This window comes from Tubulanus polymorphus, chromosome 5 (genome assembly GCF_964204645.1).
Source record: "Tubulanus polymorphus chromosome 5, tnTubPoly1.2, whole genome shotgun sequence".
In the NCBI taxonomy this organism is placed as follows: Eukaryota; Metazoa; Nemertea; class Palaeonemertea; order Tubulaniformes; family Tubulanidae; genus Tubulanus; species Tubulanus polymorphus.
In genome coordinates this window covers 15075490-15095862 of record NC_134029.1, presented here as the reverse complement: position 1 = coordinate 15095862, position 20373 = coordinate 15075490, and the positions used below count along the sequence as shown (strand labels likewise).

General features: G+C 33.8%; 2 protein-coding genes across 2 annotated transcripts in view; one reads left to right on the top strand and one right to left on the bottom strand.

The window, feature by feature from the left end:
- LOC141906266 (fibrillin-3-like) overlaps nucleotides 1-20373 on the bottom strand; it is a 769611-nt gene that overhangs the window by 742766 nt on the left and 6472 nt on the right. The gene's annotated exons all lie outside the window — the stretch shown is intronic.
- On the top strand, nucleotides 17083-18973 carry LOC141905243 (uncharacterized). The gene is made up of 2 exons (XM_074794057.1): nucleotides 17083-17193; nucleotides 18803-18973. The coding sequence occupies exons 1-2, from the start codon at nucleotides 17083-17085 to the stop codon at nucleotides 18971-18973; spliced, it is 282 nt and encodes a 93-aa protein (XP_074650158.1).

Genomic DNA, 20373 nt, shown 5'->3' with positions numbered 1-20373 from the left:
TAGATCTTAGAACAACTGAAGATAACTTATTACACGGTTCTGGTAAAAAAACTACAGAACACAGAAGATAGGATACAATTATTCATGAAAAAGAAAAAAAGGAGGTTTAAATTACAAAATGCACATTTATCTTATATCTGACGCGCAATTAAATATTATAAATTCTCAATTACACATTGTTATGTATTAAAATTTTAATTTTAATAAAAGATTTTACAATTTGTTACTCCAGTAATTAACATATTATGTGGTTCAAATATAAATAAATCTTTATTCATTTATTCTTTTAATTTTACTAGATAAAATCCATTCATTAAATTTTTCATCGTAACCTTTATATTTCACCAAAGAATATTTATTTCCTCTTAAGAGTTTTTGTTTTCAATACTTTTACTATTTTGTATTCTATTTCATCTGGATTCGGTAAAAGTAACAATTCTTGTTCATAAAAATAACCTAATATTTCTTCATCTTTTAAATCTCCTAATTTATAAACAAATGGTTTAGTTAATATCGTCTTTTTAATTTTAAATATTTATTCAGTAAAATTTGGGGTATAACCTTTATAAAATGTTTTTCTTTATTTAGATATTCTAACGTGTTGTCCAATTTTAAATTTAGGTTGTCCAAAATCATGTGTAACAAACGCACCATATAAATTATTCCAAACTATTTCTGAATTTTCTATTTTTCTAGCTTATATAGGTTTCATACCAATACTTGAATGTTTAGAATTATAACAACCTTTCACTAAATCATCTAATACATCGATATATTTATATGTTTCGTTTGCAGTAAAATATTTGCACATTCTAGTTGTCAATGTTTTATTAAATCTTCCTATAATAGATGCTTTTTTATCTTAGTGTGTTGAAAAATAATCTACATCGTTATCAGATAATAATTTTTTTAAATGTTTATTATAAAATTCCTTACCTTCTTCAAATTGTATCTTACCTGGAATAGCTTCTTAAGATATAATTCTAAATGCATTAGTAACTTCTATACCAGTTTTATTTTTGATTGGTATACTCCATGTGTATCTACTGAATATATCTATAACATTTAATATCCAGAAATATCCTTTATTGTGTTCTTCTAAGTTCTTCATATCTATCAAATCTGCTTGTTGATCATTATATGAAACCATAAATTTTCTTGTTAAATAATTTGTATCCATTTTCTTATGGATTTGATATGTGGGTTGATTTTGTAACCATAATCTTAATTCACTATATTTTACATTTTCTTTATCAGATTTCATTTTATCCCATAATTCTGAAACACTAGAATATGATACTTCACTCTCTGGGTTAAAATATAAATCTCTTAAATATTGTTCTTTTTTCATCTTATTTTAATCCGTCAATAATAATTTAGTTTTAGTTTCGTGTATAATAGGTTTATAATCATCACTACTATCATCATTATCATTATCATCATTATTAGATTTGAATTTATATTTGTATATTACGCCAGAAAATATAATTACTGTTACTAATCCAATTGTAATATATCATTTATTATTACATCCAGTATTAGAAGCATTAGATAAATTGTTATTCGAATTAATAACAGGTGATTCATTTATAACAGTTAATTTATCTTTCTTAGCTTCTTATAATTCTGCAGTTCTTTTGCCAACTCCTTTGCCCACTGTACTTGTTTTTCAGATCTAGGCTTTTTCTTAATATCATCACTCATTTATTTTACTTAATTTTTGTTCTGATTCAATATTATCTGATTTATTTTTATCTTTATAATCTATAGCTCCGATATTAGAAAATGTTATAACTCCAGTAGAAATTAATGTCATTATTCCTCCTAATTGAAACGAAGCGTATCCAACCCATTTTTGTAATTCTTTCATAACTAAGTAGTCATTTTTTAAAATCAGTATATAATTTATTTTCATCATCAATTGGTATTATCCGGTTACATGATTTAGAGTAACATTTTATAATACCATCACTGATAGAATCATTTATTCTAGCTTATCTAGCTTCTCATATATTTTGAAATGTTTGATTACTTTTTCTGGTTTCATAGGAATTCTTTAGATTTTCCACCAGCAATTGTTAACTCAAGATGGTGCTTACGATATAAATAGTATTCATAATCAATATTATCATTTTGAATACAATTAGTTGCTGCATTATCATTATTATTTTCAATTTTGGTTGGAATATCCTTATTATCAGTAATGCCCAAATCATCTAATGTTTTTTCAATATCAATATTATTCTTATTAGATTTCTGTGACATTTATACTAACAAAAAATGCGAAAAAAGATTTTTATAATTATTGTAAAATGATACTAGTAACTCTTTGGGTTAATACTAGCTAGTTAAGTTAAAGAATTGTAGTATTGAAAAAGAATACTAGCTATTTGAAGTTATTGTTTTTTTATTCAATTCTTATCGAAATCTATTTAATCTAGTGTTAATTAGAATTGCATAAGAAAATATTAAAAATATGATAGAATTTAATATCTATTTGAAGTTATGTAATTTTAATTCAATTCTTATCAAAATCTATTTAATCTAGTTTTAATTAGAATTGCATAAGAAAATATTAAAAATAAAATAGAAATAGAAATAGAATTTTTTTTAAAATTAGGATTCAATATCTCACTACTTTTGTTTATCTTTAGGAGCGGTAACTATAACTGTCCAGATAAGTCATTTCGGATCCTCGATAATAACTCCTCAAACTGAAAATCAGTTTAACGAAAACGCTGGGTGAATTACTTTTTCATAAACACATGTATTTTATCCTACAGTCAGTATCGATTTTAACATTCCAAGCCGCTCCTGAGAGGAGCGGTAAGGTATGCGTGGAATGCACAGCTGTTACTGTAACCATTAACAACGACTGAATGACTAATGTACACGCAACTATAATTCCGGCAAACGTAATGCATTGAAAGTCTATACGGTATGATAAAACTGTTACAGTCTCATGAAATGAAATATCCATAATTTCTGATTCCACATCCTTCCATCTTCACTTTCCTTATTCAAATGGTAATTGTATTCTTGTTACGCATAGCATTTTGTTATCTAAAAGATAAATATCTAGCGTAGAATAAAAAATAACTTGAAGTTGTAGTTGCCAAATATGAATTACAACACTTGAACATGTTTAACGTTTCCTGACGTCTTAATAACAACAAAAACGGTACTTACATTTAGAACTCTAAACTCCTAATTGTGTTTCTAGGGAGAAATCCTATGCTCATGTATATGCCGTCTGTTCGGTTCGGGTGCCGAGTTCCAGTGTGATGTAATGTGTCTGCGGTCCACTATGTCGCAATGTGTTCTTTTATAATGAAATTAATTAATCATTTACAATTGAAATGTAAGCGCGCGACAGATGTTTTGGTAAACAACCCAGAGTTAGTAGTTATATACAGGCAGTTATATAGGCCAAGTGTTATCGGGTTCTGATTATAAGCGCTTAAGATTCAACGTATTTGTCATTCTGTGTTGAATTCCATAATTCAACAAATATCTTTGCTTTACACAGCTGATCTAAATACAACTGTAAATCTAGTTTGTTTCCTTTCCTAATATTTTCTACTCTTTCTAAAGGCCTAAGGTTCTTCCAATTCCATATTAACTTCTGATTGTGTTCATCATTCATGTTGAATTTAGATATTGGTAACACATGATCTATTTGACATCGAATTGATATACAATCCATGATTTTAAGAAAACATAAATATACATGAATATTATACATGAATATTATACATGAATCTATACAATGAATATTCTTTTCAACAACGCTTTTTGTAATAACTTTTTACCTTCATGAGTTTTAGTTTTATATGAATACATTTTAGATCTATTACCTATAAATTCAATCATTTCTTCACCTCCTAATTCATCTTTGAATTTACCGGGCACCTTTTTTATTTTCATTGTTAAACAATTCATGATCTTTTGGGTAATTACTAAAATCAAGATGATGTTTTAATGTTTTTAAATCATCTGTTATATTATAAGTTTTTATTTTTAATATGTAACTGTCAGTATCAAAATATAAGATTTCTACATCGTTTTCTCCAAAATGAGGTTGTAAAACGTTATAGTAAAATTCATACATTAGTAATCTTGATATTTCTAAAACTGAAGCACCAGCATAAATTAGTTTATTAAATTTCATAGAAGTTCTCCCCATTTTAAATGCAGCTAAATTTTCATCAAATATTCTGTAACCTATGAACTTAGGATATGTTTGTAAATGTCTAATTCTTTTACCATTACTAACTAGCTCAATATCATTTCTATTTCTAATTTTCTCACAAGTTTTTCCATAGAATGCATTATTCATTAACTTGAAGAAATCTTTCTCGAAATCAGTTTTAGCTTTAGTTCTCTGTTTGGTGTTAAAGTCTATATATTTTTCTAACTATTTAGATTGACTGAATGAAATATATCTATGTACTTTTTTTGGAATCATTCCTTGATTCAAATAGAATTTTAAAATTCTATAAATTATGTACCACATAATTATATTTATCTTCCTGAGTTACCATTAACTTTTCTGTATGAATACGATTTTCAGGTTTAATTCATTCTTTTTTGATAATTTGATAATTCTTCATGTGTTACAGTTTTATGTTCGGGACAATTTAAATCTGATATGTTCAGGATATTCCAAGTCTACAACGAAAAAGTAACCAGTATCTGAATATTCTGAAATATCTAGAATTATTTTCTTCCAATCAAATTTATCATTATTTTCATACTGTAAAACTAAAGTTATTTCAAATACTCCATAAGGTTGAGGCTCCATCATAGCCCATCCATATAAATTATTTGCATCTATATATAATAACTTATATCCAGGGTTATCATTTACATTGAAATATCTATCAACTAATACGCCTGAAACTCCTCCTCTTATGGATTTTTCAAATAATAATAATTGGTCTATATTTGTCAATAAATCCATTTTTATATCTGTAAATATCAATCCACAGTCCCAAGTTAAACCTGGACTAGAATAACAATGACATGGATCAATATTAAAATATTTTAGATTTACATCTCTAAACCTTTCAAATATATCAGTTAATAATAATACATCTGATTTTTAATATAAATCTACTAATTGTCCATGATTTTTCATTCCAAAATGATTCCAAATATTCAATGTTCCATTATAAACTTCATCTTTAACATATTCATTTTTTAATTCATCATAGAATTGTTCTTTTAATAATTCAGTTATGTTAAAATCATTATGATTTTTATAAAATGAATATGGAATCGCGCCTTTATATCTCATTAATTGAAAATCATTATGATAGTGTTGTTTTAATATTTTTAATTCATCATCAACTAATGATTTTGATAAATTATCTAATGAAGTCCATAAAAATCTATATGAATCTATAAATCTTAGAAACCCAAATTGGAAAGATATATAATTCTCGGATGTTCTAGCTAACATTTTAAATTTATAAGTTGGTATTTTATCTTTTGATATATTTGAATTTAACCTTTCTATTTCATTATTGATTTCTCCTATTTTATGACATAGTTGCTTGATAAATAAATGTGCATCATACCCTGATAGATTATGAAATATAACTGGAACAAAGTTAATTTTCTTTGCTTGCAAATTACAATTCTCATGTGCTGCACCTTTAAATTTATCATTCAAATGATCATGGTCTCTCTTACTTTTTTATCAGATGAATAGAATAATAACATTTATCTGCTAAATCAAATTCCTCTTTATCTTCTTCTGTCATTATGATTTCTTTATTTTCATTTAACTTTTCATTAAATTTTATTTCATACTCGATTAAAAAGTCACAAAAATGATTGATAACATTTTCATTTCTATAATGATAATATTCACTTTTGATTAGTTCTGGATAAACAGATTTTATATATAATCCAAAAGCTGCAGCACTTTTATGATATATTTCTTTTCTATCTTGATCAGTTAATTCTTTATTTAATGATTCAAAATCTCCATATATTACAAATGGTACTTTATTTTTGTAATCATATTTTTTTAATTCTAATATTTTATCCTTTTCATTTGGTAAAATCATTTTACAATAATCATGATTATCACATAATTGTTTATGATTTAATAATGCACTTTCATTACTGAATTTAGTTATACATTTTCTACATAGATATATTTTATGGTGATCATTTTCTGTTCGAAAAAATAAATCGATTTGTTTTATCTACATATAATGCGTTTCATAATATAATATATCTATAACACCATTTGAATCATAATCTTTTGATAAATACAAAGGTTCTAATGTATTATGTTTAATATGATTGCCTTTTGTATTTGGTAATTTGATTCAATCGAATACATTTATTTTTAGATTATTATCTCTTTCTATTTTTGGAATACTTTTAATTCTAACAGGATAACTGTCTATCTATTATTTTGAAATTGTTTATAATTGGTTAATCTAAAACTATGTGTCATATCTTCTGTTGGGTGTAAGCAACTTATAATTGTCCATAGAAAACATTTATCATCTTCATTTTGTACATTTATAACAGCATTAGTTTTAAATGGTAGTTTTATATAACTCGACGCTTCATTATCTGGTTCTTTATAATATGAAAAATTATTTTCATCAATTGGTTTTGATTTAGTTAATTTATTATATTTTGTGTTATTAACATGTAATGTCATAAATGAGTTTTATTTTTGTAGAGAATAAAATGTTTTGTGAGATCATGCGGAGTCACGTGTTACTTATCAGTCGTCAGTAACTCCTCGAGTAGGATACTTCGTTATTTTCACTGACTTCAATTCAATATTTTCGCTGACTGCGTTTTACTGAATTCATTTCGTTCACTTATATTTCAATCATTCAAGGTTAGTGCTTAAATTTGAAGTCGATTATGCCGATTGACGTGCTAATTATGGGTCACTCCTTTGTGCATCGTCTCAGGACTTTCGAGCAGGAGCGCTTTTCAAATCTAGGCCTAGACCCAGACGTGGTAAAATTGCATTTTATAGGTTTTGGAGGCGCTACAGTTTTACCGGGTGTAAAATCTATCCAACGGTGCCTGCCGAGTTTTGGTTCAAAATCTGACGTAGTATTCCTCCACTTAGGCGGAAACGATTTAGCCCGTTTAGATCCAAAAAGCTTGGCCTTTTCTTTGGTTGCATTGAGCAATTTTCTGGGCAGCACGTACAGCGTGACACAATTATTAATTGGTCAGTCGCTCAGGCGTCTGTCCCCTCCGACAAATTTCAATACCAAGCTAATAGTATTTAACGAAACCGTGAAACGTTTAGTGTGTGAATCCTTAAATATAACTTTTTGGCAACACAGAGGTTTTTGGGCTGATATCCGTCCATTTCTTCTGAGAGATGGTGTACATTTAAATGCAAAAGGCATGAAAAAATATGAGTTTAGTGTGAAGGCAGCTATTGGCCACGCCACAAAGAAATACTTCTAATAGCTTGGTTTGAAGCAAGATACATCGTCTATTTGTCATCAATAAGTTATATGTGTTTCAATTTGATTATGAATTTTTCTTTTTACATATCTGACATGCATTTATGCAATTTTTAGTTACATGTGTTTTGGGGTTATTACTTCAACGTACTCCCTGTTCTCAGGGGTGGCAAGTACCTTACCTATACATGTGTTTTGGGGTTTTTACCTCAACGTACTCCCTGCTCTCAGGGGGTGGCATGTACTGTACCTATACATGTGTTTTTGGGTTCTTACCTCAACGTACCTCCTGTTTTCAGGGGGTGGCATGTACTTTACCTTTACATGTTTTGGGGTTTTTACATCGCGTACCCCCTGTTCACAGGGGGTGGCATGTAATTTTTCTATGCATGTGTTTTCGGGTTTTTTACCTCCACGTACCCCTGTTCTCAGGAGGTGGCATGTAATTTATCTTTACATGTGTTTTGTGGCCCTCGCCGCAACCTACCCCTATTCTTTTCGGGGGTGGCATGTATTCTATAGATACATACTTTAAATATATATATACATATATATATATATATATATATATATATATATATATATATATATATATATATATATATATATATATATATATATATATATATATATATATAAATATATTTATTTTTTTTTCTCTCAAAGGATGTTATGTTGCAAAAAACCCTTTGTTTAATAATTCATCGGAATCTTGCGGTTGTTTTTCATACTATTTCCATGATATACGCATTCGGCCAAGATGCTAGTAGTTAGGGTATGTCACTATGGGGCCACAGTGGAGGGAGGAGGGAGGAGTGAGGAGTGAGGAGGGAGGAGGGAGGAGGGATGACGTCATACCGGAAGTGACGTCATACCGGAAGTGACGTCATCCAAGATGGCGGCCGGAAGTGACGTAATCCAAGATGGCGACCGGAAGTGACGTCATCCAAGATGGCGGCCGGAAGTGGCGGTTAAAATTCAAATTTCAAATTTTTGGCGGGAAAATTCAAAATTTTTCCGTTAAATCCAAATCAAATTATTGACAACAAATCCAAATCAATTTATTGGCGGTGTTAAATCCAAATCAAATTTATTGGCGGTGTTCAATCCAAATTTATTAATTGGTATGATTGAATCCTAGATGGCGCTTACGCATTCCTATGCGTGTTTATGGGAAAAGTTGAATCCTAGATGGCGCTATTACGAGATCATAAGTGTACGTGGAGGTCAGGGGGAAGTGAAGTCAAATCCTAGATGGCGCTTTTCCCTGAGTACGGGCAAATTCGAGACAAAGAAAACCAAAAATTAAAAAAACAATGTAAAACAATAAAAAAAACATTTTATTCACCGTTAAAATTTAAAATTTGAAATTTAAAATTTAAAAATTGGGAATTTTGTAACAAAGAAAAAGCGATGCGAAAAAAAGATAAAGTATATACATATACATATTTTTGTCTGTTATTTCTCTATATTTGGAAAGACTAAAGTGATTTAGTTACATGTGTGTGTAGTTTCGTTGTTTAAAATCTCTTGTGTATACAAAACTTTGGAACCATATTTTTCAAAAACCTAAAAATTGTTATACCGCGTTTATTGAAAATTTAAAATCATCATCCTACTAAAACGCCATATACTGAAAAATGATAAAACCGGAAATCCCATTTTCTATTTTTTCATCAAACCTGTTAGTATTTTCCTATTAAAAAAGTCCAAACCATATTTTTTTTAAACTGAAAAATTGTTAAACCTCGTTAACTGGAAATAAAGAATTCTGCATTATAATTAATGTAAGTTATCGGGAAATGCTTACAACTCGAAATCTAATAAACTGCGGTTTTACATATTCGACACTAAAACACTAAAATCACTTAAACACTAACGCACTAGGATGCGCATTATGAGAGTATTTCTATTGATAAATCATCTAAAACTTTGAAAATGCCGGAGGGCTACAATGCTGTATAAATTGAGCTTGTCAACACTTTGTATACAATACATAACATTAGAACATGTCCAAGCGCGTGGCATTGAGTGAAGCCCCGTAACCATCTAGTCTCTGATCTTTCAGTTAACCTCATAATTAATTTAACTAAATTCCGTCCTGCAAACCATACGCTCCCAATAGAAACTGGCCGATGGAATAATGTAGAGCGTGCTGAAAGAATATGTAAATTGTGTAATAATGGAATTGGGGACGAATTTCATTACCTTTTCAACTGTATATATTTAAATGATAGAAGGGAGTTATATCTAAACAGGAGATTTTATACGAACCCCCAACATTTTCAGATAAAAATTATTAATGCAAACTAAAGATGTAGCCGAACTCCGTAAACTGTGTATTTTTGTCGGAAGAATTTTGAAACTTTTCAATTGATAGCTCACATGAAAATCAATGTGTAATTATGTATCTATCTACTGTGCGTCCTATATATAATGTATTTATTTTTATGTATACTGTATCACTCGAATTGTCTTTGTATTAAGACCAGGAGTTTGTCAAATAAAGCAAAAGTAAAGTAAAGTAATAGTTTTTTCGATTCATCCATGAGATTGTAACGTTAATAAATTCGCTTGCGATATGTTAATAGTTATACTAGAGGAATATCTAAAAGCGTCTTTCTTTGGCGTTTTTCCATGCGATCGACTACCAAATATAAACCAGCGTCCCGCTGGGTTTTATAGTAAACACTGACAATTACGACGAACCGGGTGAACATTGGCTAACTGTATATATAAACGAATACGGAATCGGTTATTTTTGATTCGTTCGGGCAACAACCCGGAACTTGTGATAAATGTTAGAAAAATACTTGGATGAAAATTGTATAGATTGGAAATATAATAATAAGATGTATCAAAACGTATTATCCGATGTATTTCTGTTATTACGCAATATTTGTACTATTGCACCTATGTCACGGTAACGATGTACGCGATATTACGAAACTATTGTCAAATAAAACTAATGATAATGATTATTTTGTAAAAGAAAAATTTATCGTGAAATATTTTAAGCTTCTATAATAAACTATTATGTATATGAATTTTGTCGTTTTCTAAATTATATTTCTATAAACTCGCCGTAGAAAACCATCTGTTACTAGTCTAGGTTTTCCAAACAGCTTAATCGCGTCAGTCAATCAACAAACAACCAACAAACACGAAATGGGTATACTATAGTTGGTTTGCTCATACTTAATTTCCCCAATCGCGGTTGTGTCTCTGATCTAAATAACTTATTCGGCAGATGCTAACAACGGGTCAATGGTTTTTGTTTCTCAATTACTTAATTGCGTAATTTTCATCCTGCATATTCCGTCACATATCATCGAGGGTACTGACCAGATATTTTAGATGGTAGATGCTAACCATGGGTCAATGGTATTTGTTTCTCAATTACTTAATTACGTTCATAGATGATATTTTGTATCAAGGGGGTCTGGCCAACGACAAAATGCTTGATTATTATAGAGTAAATCCGAATAAAATGAGACAGACATGAAATATTATATACATTGCAAGTTTATTATTTACTCGTTCATCTAAAAAACATAAATTTTTTTTCCAAAAATATTATACATATACACGGGTTATGGCTTTTATTTATACAATCCGGTAGATGACGAATGAGTCGCTACCTATAAAAATTCGTAAAAGATAGAAACTCACTACTTTAGTTAATCCTCTTTTGGTCAGAGCGGTTTTAAATTACTTAATTATTTAATTAATTATACTTGGGTTATCATTATACCGTATTCAGGTGCTTTCTAACCCCGCTTGTGTCTTTTGCGCAGTACGGGCATCTGTATTCCTGATTCGAGTGACTCGAATCGTACCAGCACGGTCTCATATTAGCCAGTTCGGATATATCTTCTGTAAAATTAATGTCTTTCAATTTTTTTCCATTGTTCCAATGTTAGTTTTACGCCGCATCTAGTCGGATTTACGTCGAAAAGCTCATCGTGTAGATCGTATTTTCGGATATCTACGTAATACGGTGATCGTGACTAGATCCATATATCTTGATAAAGTTCGAACGAAACATTTCGGCTACTATTTTAGTGCTCCAATAACAGACATCTTGGAAATGATTTGTCCTAAAACTACCCCCTTATTTATGGGTCTAAGTCAGACGACTAATTAGTTGATTAATTCTCATAGTCTAACAGTTTACTCAAAGTATTTGAGGATTCTATCACATATAATTAACGGTGTTTTTGATACTCGGGTCTAATATCACCCAGCATATAGGACCATCTGTTCGGTTTTTTCTAAACAATTTAATTACCTCAGCGCTATGAGCACTAAAAATGTTCGAATTATTGCTAGTGTAATTGGTTTGAAACCTCACACATAATTTCCCATCTCGGACGTGTCTCCGATCTAAATCACTTAATTGCCTTCGTCTTCCACATATAATTAATGGTGTTTGGATACTATCGACCCATCTGCTACTAGTCTAGGTAATTGGTTTTGCTCACACCTATTTTCCCCAATCGTGGTCATGTATTGATCTAAATCAATTAATTGCCTTCTTTGTCGGTATATGGTATCATGGGTCTGGATAGCAACGAAATGCTAGATTAACGTATTGTTAACTCAGAATGAGTCAAAAATGAAATCTTTTATTCAATTAATGTTTTATTTAGTCCTAAAAAACATAAATATTTTTATAAATATTGTAGATAAACATAGGTCATATACCTATACATGAAAAAACCATAAATTTCATAAAAGATAGAAACTCACTACTTTAGTTAATCCTCTTTGGTTAGAGCGGATCTTAATGAAGTCCTGGATTAGTCATTTCGGATACTTATTTCTATCTAAGAGTTTAACGCAAACTAACGTATATAAATTGATGTATTTTTTTTTTACATATTTTGTTGTTCGGTTATGATATAAATATTATCTAATTAATATCTTTTAAATTACTTTAATTATACTAGGGTGATCATTACACCGTATTCAGGTGTTTTTCGTACTCCAGAAGTGTCTTTTGCACAGTACGGACACCTGTATTCCTGATTCGAGTGACTCGAATCATACCAACAGGGCGTCATGTTGGCTAGTTCGGGTATATCGTCATTAAAATTCATGTCTTTCAATTTTTTCCATTGTTCCAATGTTAGTTTTACACCGCATCTAGTCGGGGAAACACCGAGAGGTTCATCGAATAGATCGTATTTTCGGATATCTACGTAAATACGATGATCGTGACTAGACCTATATATTTTGATAAAGTTCGTACGACCAACAGTCATTACACCCACGTATTCGATATCTTCTTTAACGCGAGCAATTTCGTGTTCGATATCGGATTTACAAAAATCTATATGCACCCACTCTTGGAGATCGAGCGAAATACCGCTTTTAGTGGGATACAGTTGTTTTCTTCGTTCACAGCACTCGTAGGACCGTAAATCTACACGTTTTACCCCCTGCCACGTTTTCGCACTCGCGTAAACAAGAGATCCTAGATAATGGGGTTCGGGGTCATTGTTCCAGGTGTTACGCAAGTTCGCACTTTTCGACGGGCCGGCGACAGCGTTGTCATTAACGATCGAACCTAAAAGAACAATAAAAATATCATATATCAGTATACGTATGTCTTAATATTTGACGGTTTCGAATACGGGAAATAAGTAGAAACTTACTAAAGTCGAGTTTCAGCGAGGGGTGTTTTCTTTATCTAGATTGAAGCGATGACTTTGCTTTAACTGGTGTATTAGATATTTCTAAAATACTTTGTCCGCCGGCCGAATCCATTATTACGATGATGTTGTATGATGTTGACGGTTCAAAGTCTCTGAGCAGAATGACTAAATTATGGATTTGCAACGCGTTTTTATTGTCAGAAAATGACTTACCCGAACTCGTTTTATGGTTTTACATGTTGTTACGAAATATGTTCGCCTAAACTTGTCTATGATTTCACAATAGCCGTCAAAAGAAGCCATCTTCGATTTTACCCCGTTTCCCTCTCTATACACGCGCTCGCATAGGATTATGTTATCATGGCGTCATTTAGGATGACGTCACTCGCTTACACACGTACACACAAACGCACGCATGCGCACGCATCTGTATAGGATTACGGACTAGCGCCATCTAGGATTTTAATTTTACGAAAATGTCTGGCGATTTTTTTACCGTGGAAAACATTTTCCTAAAAAAAAAAAAATCAATTACCACGGAACATGAAATAAATCATGTCGACTTTGAAGATATCGACTGGTCTACCGGATTTGCGATTTGCAAATATTGTAATACGACAATTACATACGGTAGTTTTCGAGTAACGACGTGTTGCAGGAAACCGATTTGTGAAGATTGCTGGCTAGTGAACGCTCGGTGGTTAGGCGTTCAACATGATTTCGAATGTCCTATCGAGAATTGCATGGCACATTTTAGGATTATCAAACATATCGCGAAAAAAGACTGTTATCGCTGTCACGCGCAAGAGGATTTGCTTCATTGTTGTGAAAAAACTATATGCTGGCACTGTTTAAGCGAACTTAAAACGTGTGAAGGGTATGAAGAAAATTTTTGTTATAACTGCATAACTTTATTTTGTGGCATCAACACGTGATGACGTCACTTCCGGTATGACGTCATCCCTCCTCCCTCCTCCCTCCTCACTCCTCCCTCCACTGTGGCCCCATAGTGACATACCCTAACTACTGATGCTGTTCAATTTTCTGCTGGTTTTTTCCTATTTGCTAATCTTTTAGATGCCGAGAGCCACGAGAGCTAAGCGTGCAGTCACCAGTAGACAAAAACGCCCTCGTTCGTCTGCGCTTACTGTTGAAGCGGTTGCCACCCCCATCAACGCCAGGGACCAACCAACTAACCAAACCAACAACCAACAACCAACCAACAACCAAACAACCAACCAACAACCAGATGCGAATGCCGTCGCGGATATCGTCATTCATAGACTCATCGATAGTCATCTGCTACCAACACGCGACGCCACACAGAACTGCTTCCCGACACCTGTAGTGAATTCTTCCAATCCTGGTGACGTCACACAGAACTTCTCCCATTCTTGGTGAGCAACTTATCAGCGAGTTACTTACGTCCTCGCTTCCTTTGGACTTAGCAGTGTCGGAAAAAATAAAGGCCAATATTTGGGCAGATAGATATATTGATTTGTCGGCTCTTTTGATCGGTACTAAATCTGCCGAAGTTTACACACTTCGTGCTACCCTTTCTGAGAAAGGAGATTTAACATTTTGTGTAAACCTAGACTCAAACAGTAGTCATCCATTTACGAATGGAACAAAACATTCGATATCTTCATGTCTGTCTACGTGCAAAGCCATTCCGATGTTCAGGTTTTCCGTCAGCTGTTGAAATATGCTAGCACTATCCGTCAATTTGCTAATGATTTTGGCTTTCCCGCCGCAAAGATCTACGATGAGCAATTCCGCCGATTCAGAGCGGTTTCTCCATCTCTGGCGTGGTCAAAAGTTCACGATGAACTACGGTGTAGTACTTTAAGATCGGTAGATCAAAAGAAGCCCTTTCTTGCGAAGCCCCACCGACAGACAAAGCGTTTTCCGGTCGGTTTCTGCTGGAAGTTCTGCCAGACTGAAACCTGCCAGTATAAGCTCTGTAGAAGAAAGCATGAATGCCCCCATTGCGGTAAAAAAACATGCAGCCGACTCATGCACTGCCCAAAATTATTCCGACACCAATAAAACTTAAATAATTTGCTAATTGGTTTCAAACAACGGAAGTTTCTGGTAGATGGTTTTACTAACGGGTTTCGTTTAGGATCGGCGACTCAAAGACCATATACTTTGGACATCCCAAAGAATCACAAAAGTTTTTTTAGATTGTCCTTCCATAGCGAAGGAAAAAATTTTGCATGAATTTGACCTAGGCCGTATTGCCGGTCTTTTCACCACACCTGTTCATACAAATTATGTATGTAGCCCAATAGATATAATAGCAAAAAAAGAATCTGGAAAATTTAGACTCATTCACGATCTGTCCTTTCCAGAGGGGTCACTCCTCAGTAAACGACTTCATAGAGGACGATCATAAAAAAGTGTCATATGACAACATCGAATCCGTTATTTCACTAGTTCAATTATATGGGCGCGGGTGCCTTATAGCCAAAGCAGATATACAAGACGCATTTCGTTTAATACCCGTCCATCCAGACGATTATCATTTGTTGATGTTTACTTATAACAATATGTATTACTATGACCGTTGCCTGCCGATGGGCTGCGCATCATCCTGTCAATTAATTGAAGTATTCAGTTCAGCAATACAATGGATTCTATTGATTAAAAAAGACGTTCAGCATATGTCCCACCTATTAGATGACTTTTTCTTTATCGGGAGGCCCATTTCTAATCAGTGTAACTTAGCTTTGCACTCATTTTTCGAAATTTGTACAGAAACCGGGATTCCCGTAAAACACGATAAGACTGTTCATCCCTGTACATGTTTAATAATACATGGTATCGAAATAGATTCAGACGCTATGGAAGCGCGTCTGCCATTAGATAAAGTCGAAAAAACTCGTGCCCAATTGTGGTCATTAAGTGCAAAAAGTCGGTGACGCTCAAGGAACTACAGTCACTGCTAGGCCTGCTCAATTTCGCTTGCAGCGTAATCATACCCGGTAGGGCGTTTCTACGGCGCCTCTGCGATCTGACTTGTGGAATATCCCGGCCACATCACAGAATTAGGCTAAATAACGAAGCGAGATCTGATTTAACCGCGTGGTGGTCTTTCGTAAAACCATTTTAATGGTAAATCATGTTTCTTATATTCATCATGGACACCGTCTGACGCTATTCGTTTGTACAGTGATGCTGCGGGATCGAAAGGTTTTGCAGCTGTTTTCGGTTCTCGTTGGTTCTCGGGTGGCTGGCAACATGATATGCTTGACCACCACATCACGATAAAAATGTTCTTTCCCATAGTATTAGCGTTATAAATATGGGGCGGTAACCTAAGAAACCATAAAATACTTTTTATGACCGACAACGCAGCTGTCGCACATATCATTAACAAAATGACCTCTACCGATAAGGTCATTATGCGTCTGGTCAGACGTTTGGTGCTGGCAGCGATGAAATATAATGTATTTATTCGGAGCGAGCATATTGCAGGGTACACTAATGTGATCAGTGACAAGTTGTCCCGTTTCTGTTTTCAGGAGGCCAGGCAGTAGGCTGAACAGACTGCCAACTCCTATACCACCGGCCAGCTACAGAATATAGTACAATTTCTGTTCACCAGGTCCGTCGCTCCTTCCACCAGGGATGCATATCGTCGCGAGGTTGAGCATTTCCAGAAATTCTTGGTGAACGTCGGCCACCAGGAGCCCTTCTTTCCCACTTCTGAAGATACTATATCTCAATTTATAGCGTATCTGTTTCTGTCAGGTTACAGCAGTCCCTCTATTTTTTCATACATTTCGGCAATTAGCTTTTACCATAAATCGGCTCGCCTACCTGACCCCACTGCATCTTTCTTTATAAGAAAACTCCCAAAAGGCGTCGCAAATTCCATCCCGAGCAGCCCTGACGCCCGTTTACCCATTAAAATAGATATTATGACTCGGTTGGTTGCCGCGATACCCGTAGTAATGGGCGAGGGTTTCGACGGTATCTTGCTCAAGTCTATGTTCGTCTTGTGTTTTCATGCATTTTTGCGGGTCGGCGAGATATCGGTTAAGTCTAGTGGCCATGCGACTAAGGTATTACAAAAACATCAGGTCACCTTGTATGGGCGGCCATTCCCTCCAAAAATCAGCGTTTCGTCTATTTGTCTGTACTTTGACAAAATGTCATAGTACACCGCCAAAATGTGTTAGCGTAACGTCAAATTGTGTAATGCGGCTAAATAACACAGGGGGCGACACTGTACGGACAGTATTTTGCGGTATTTTTCTCGCATTGCGATCATATCAAGGTCGTTTTATTGAAATAATTTTGCTCGTATCAAATCGACACATCGTATCATATTACCTAAACCCAATAAAATGATCTTATTGTTACTTTAGTTAGTTAATACTATAATATATAGTAATAATGTACGGTAAAATAGCGGAAGTAAATACTTTGCCGTAAACCTATGGAAGCCCTGAGACGACATCTTGAGTTCATGAGTTCCGAGTTCATAACTTCCTGAGTTATCAAGTTCATGAGTTCGTCTAATGAAAAAAAGCCTGCGATACCGAAACGTCGAATGTAAACACGATGCTCCGAAACACGAAACACCCGCGTCTCAGACTTAGACGATACTGAATAACCAGCGATTAATGGTATGTTGAAGGGCGCTTCCGTTCCTCCTCTGGTAGGTAGCTCGGATTTTCTGTGCGCGGGCTAGAGAGAAGGGTGACTCCGAATAACCGGTGACTCTCGATGAATCTGCTCGTGTTTTAATGATGAAAAAGATAACAAACGCTCGTTATGAGAAATTTTTAAACATCTATTTATTTTCTATAAACCATCAAGAAAGCTGATGTCTTTTGATAGACTGGTTGCCGGTCGACTTCATATGACTGCCAGTGCAGAATTGGGCACAGTCAACCAGTCTTGGTTGATGCAGGACATAATTTTTTTAGTTAATTCATGACGTAATCGGATTTAACATCCTTATAATAGGATTCTTTATGTCGCATTATTTCATAGTGTTGTACATGCCCAAATAAACTCGAAATATCCTAAACTCTGGACGTTATGAACTGGGGAACTCGTGAACCCAAGGTGTCGTCTCAGGGCTTCCATACAGGGCCTCCATACCTGAGACGACATCTTGAGTTCATGAGTTCCGAGTTAACTAATAAAAGTAATAATAAATTCATTTTATTGGGTTTAGGGAATATGATACGATTTGTCGATTTGATACTCGCAAAATTATTTCAATGAGACGACCTTGAGATGATCGCAAAGCGAGAAAAATACCGCGAAATACTGTCCGTACAGTGTCACCCCCTGTGTTATTTAGCCGCATTACACAATTTGACGTTACGCTTACACATTTTGGCGGTGTACTATGACATTTTGACAAAGTACAGACAAATAGACGAAACGCTGATTTTTGGCGGGAATGGCCGCCCATAACCTTGTTCCATGGTCCTAATTCAACGCCGATGTTACGCGTCTGCACCACGGACTACAAGCATACCGATTTGATACCAAAACCATTGCTGTTGCCAAAGCATTTAAACCCATCCGTTTGTCCGGTCACAATTATATCTCATTACCTCCATGTGAGCAAGCATACGTCCGGTACATTTTTCAATTTCGAAATGGTGCAGCTGTATCGTATGTTTTTTTCTTTTTGCAAAATCGCTAAAAAAGTTGATATCATTTCTCGGCCTGCCAGTGGTCAGCTATACATCGCATAGCTTTCGGATTGGCGCCGCAACGAACGGGGTCCCCGAGCCAGTCATTCGAGAGTTAGGACGATGGAAGTCAGACGCTTTCAAACGATACATTAGAATCAGTCCGGCCGGGACGGGACAGCACTAATGACGCATTGACGCAGTTTTAAATGCTAAAACTTTAATTTTGAGGGCCGGATTTTGTCTGCCTCACGTCGTTACCTTGTTTTTGTATTAAATAATGATTTTCCAAAGTAATTTTATAGCTTTGAGGAGGCCCAGATGTTTGTCTGCCTCCCTGCGCACGTAGGTACTTAACTATGTATGTACACTTATATGTACATAACCCTAGTATTTGTTAGTTTATATCTTATATATGACAATCTTGTGCTTTTAATTTTAATGAATGATATTAGTTTCAATTTGAATTTATACGTTTTTTTGGAGAGCCAGAATATTTCCCCTGCCTCCACGGGTTATTCAAAATCGTATCATAAGGTCTTACTCAAATACGGTTCATAATATTTGCTTGATCATAATGTTTGGTTGAGGGCCAGATGTTGTCTGCTTCACCATCCAATACTAAAACTCAATTACACACGTATCATTCGTAAGAGGGCCAGATGTTGTCTGCCTCGTATGTCTATGTTACAGCTTCACCCCTCTCTTGAGATATGGAAACGACCCCAGTTTGGCCTGGATGTTTGTTTCAAACATCTTGTGACAATTTTTTGGCCAAACCTTTCGCAAAATATATACATGTATGTTTCAATTTGCAACAATTTTGTAATAAACTTAGTTTATACCAATAAATGACCTTTATCAATCAACTACATGTCTTGTTTATTTTGCTTCAAACAAAGCTCGTCGTTTTCCATTTCTCACGGAGCGCGGATATCATAAATGAGTTTTATTTGTGTAGAGAATAAAATGTTTTGTGAGATCACGCGGAGTCACGTGTTACTTGTCAGTTGTCAGTTACTCCTTGCCTCCGCCCCTCCTGACAACGTGGCTAAGCATTCCCTCGGAGAAACACGAGTAGGACACTTCGTTATTTTCACTAACTTCAATTCAATATCCCACCCTTAATTCCCTCCCCTTTTCTTATGTGAAAATTTGTATACATTCGTATTGGGTGTACTTATTGTTGAATGTTGTCACATCATATGATTAATTATTTGGCAATTTTTTGGCCAAACTTTTCGCAAAATATATACATGTATGTTTTTAATTTGCAACAATTTTGTAATAAACTTAGTTTCACCAGTCATTTATACTAATAAATGACCTTTATCAATCAACTACATGTCTTGTTTATTTTGCTTCAAACAAAGCTCGTCGTTTTCCATTTCTCACGGAGCGGGGATATCATAAATATTATTTCATCAAATATTAAACCTGATCCTTCAAAATATTTCTCTTCTATTTTACTTTTTATTTCATAACATTAATTTAATTTATCATCTATATGCTGTTTAGATATAATATGTTGTGAATGGGAATTTATATTATATATTGGTTTATCTTCAGATCTTATAAACTTAACTT

Excerpts from the sequence above, each read along its gene's own strand:
- LOC141905243 (XM_074794057.1), top strand. The coding sequence starts at position 17,083 with ATGGGCGAGGGTTTCGACGGTATCTTGCTCAAGTCTATGTTCGTCTTG. Across the intron at positions 17,194-18,802 it reads CTAGTGGCCATGCGACTAAG|TTGATATCATTTCTCGGCCT; the intron begins GTATTACAAAAA and ends TCGCTAAAAAAG.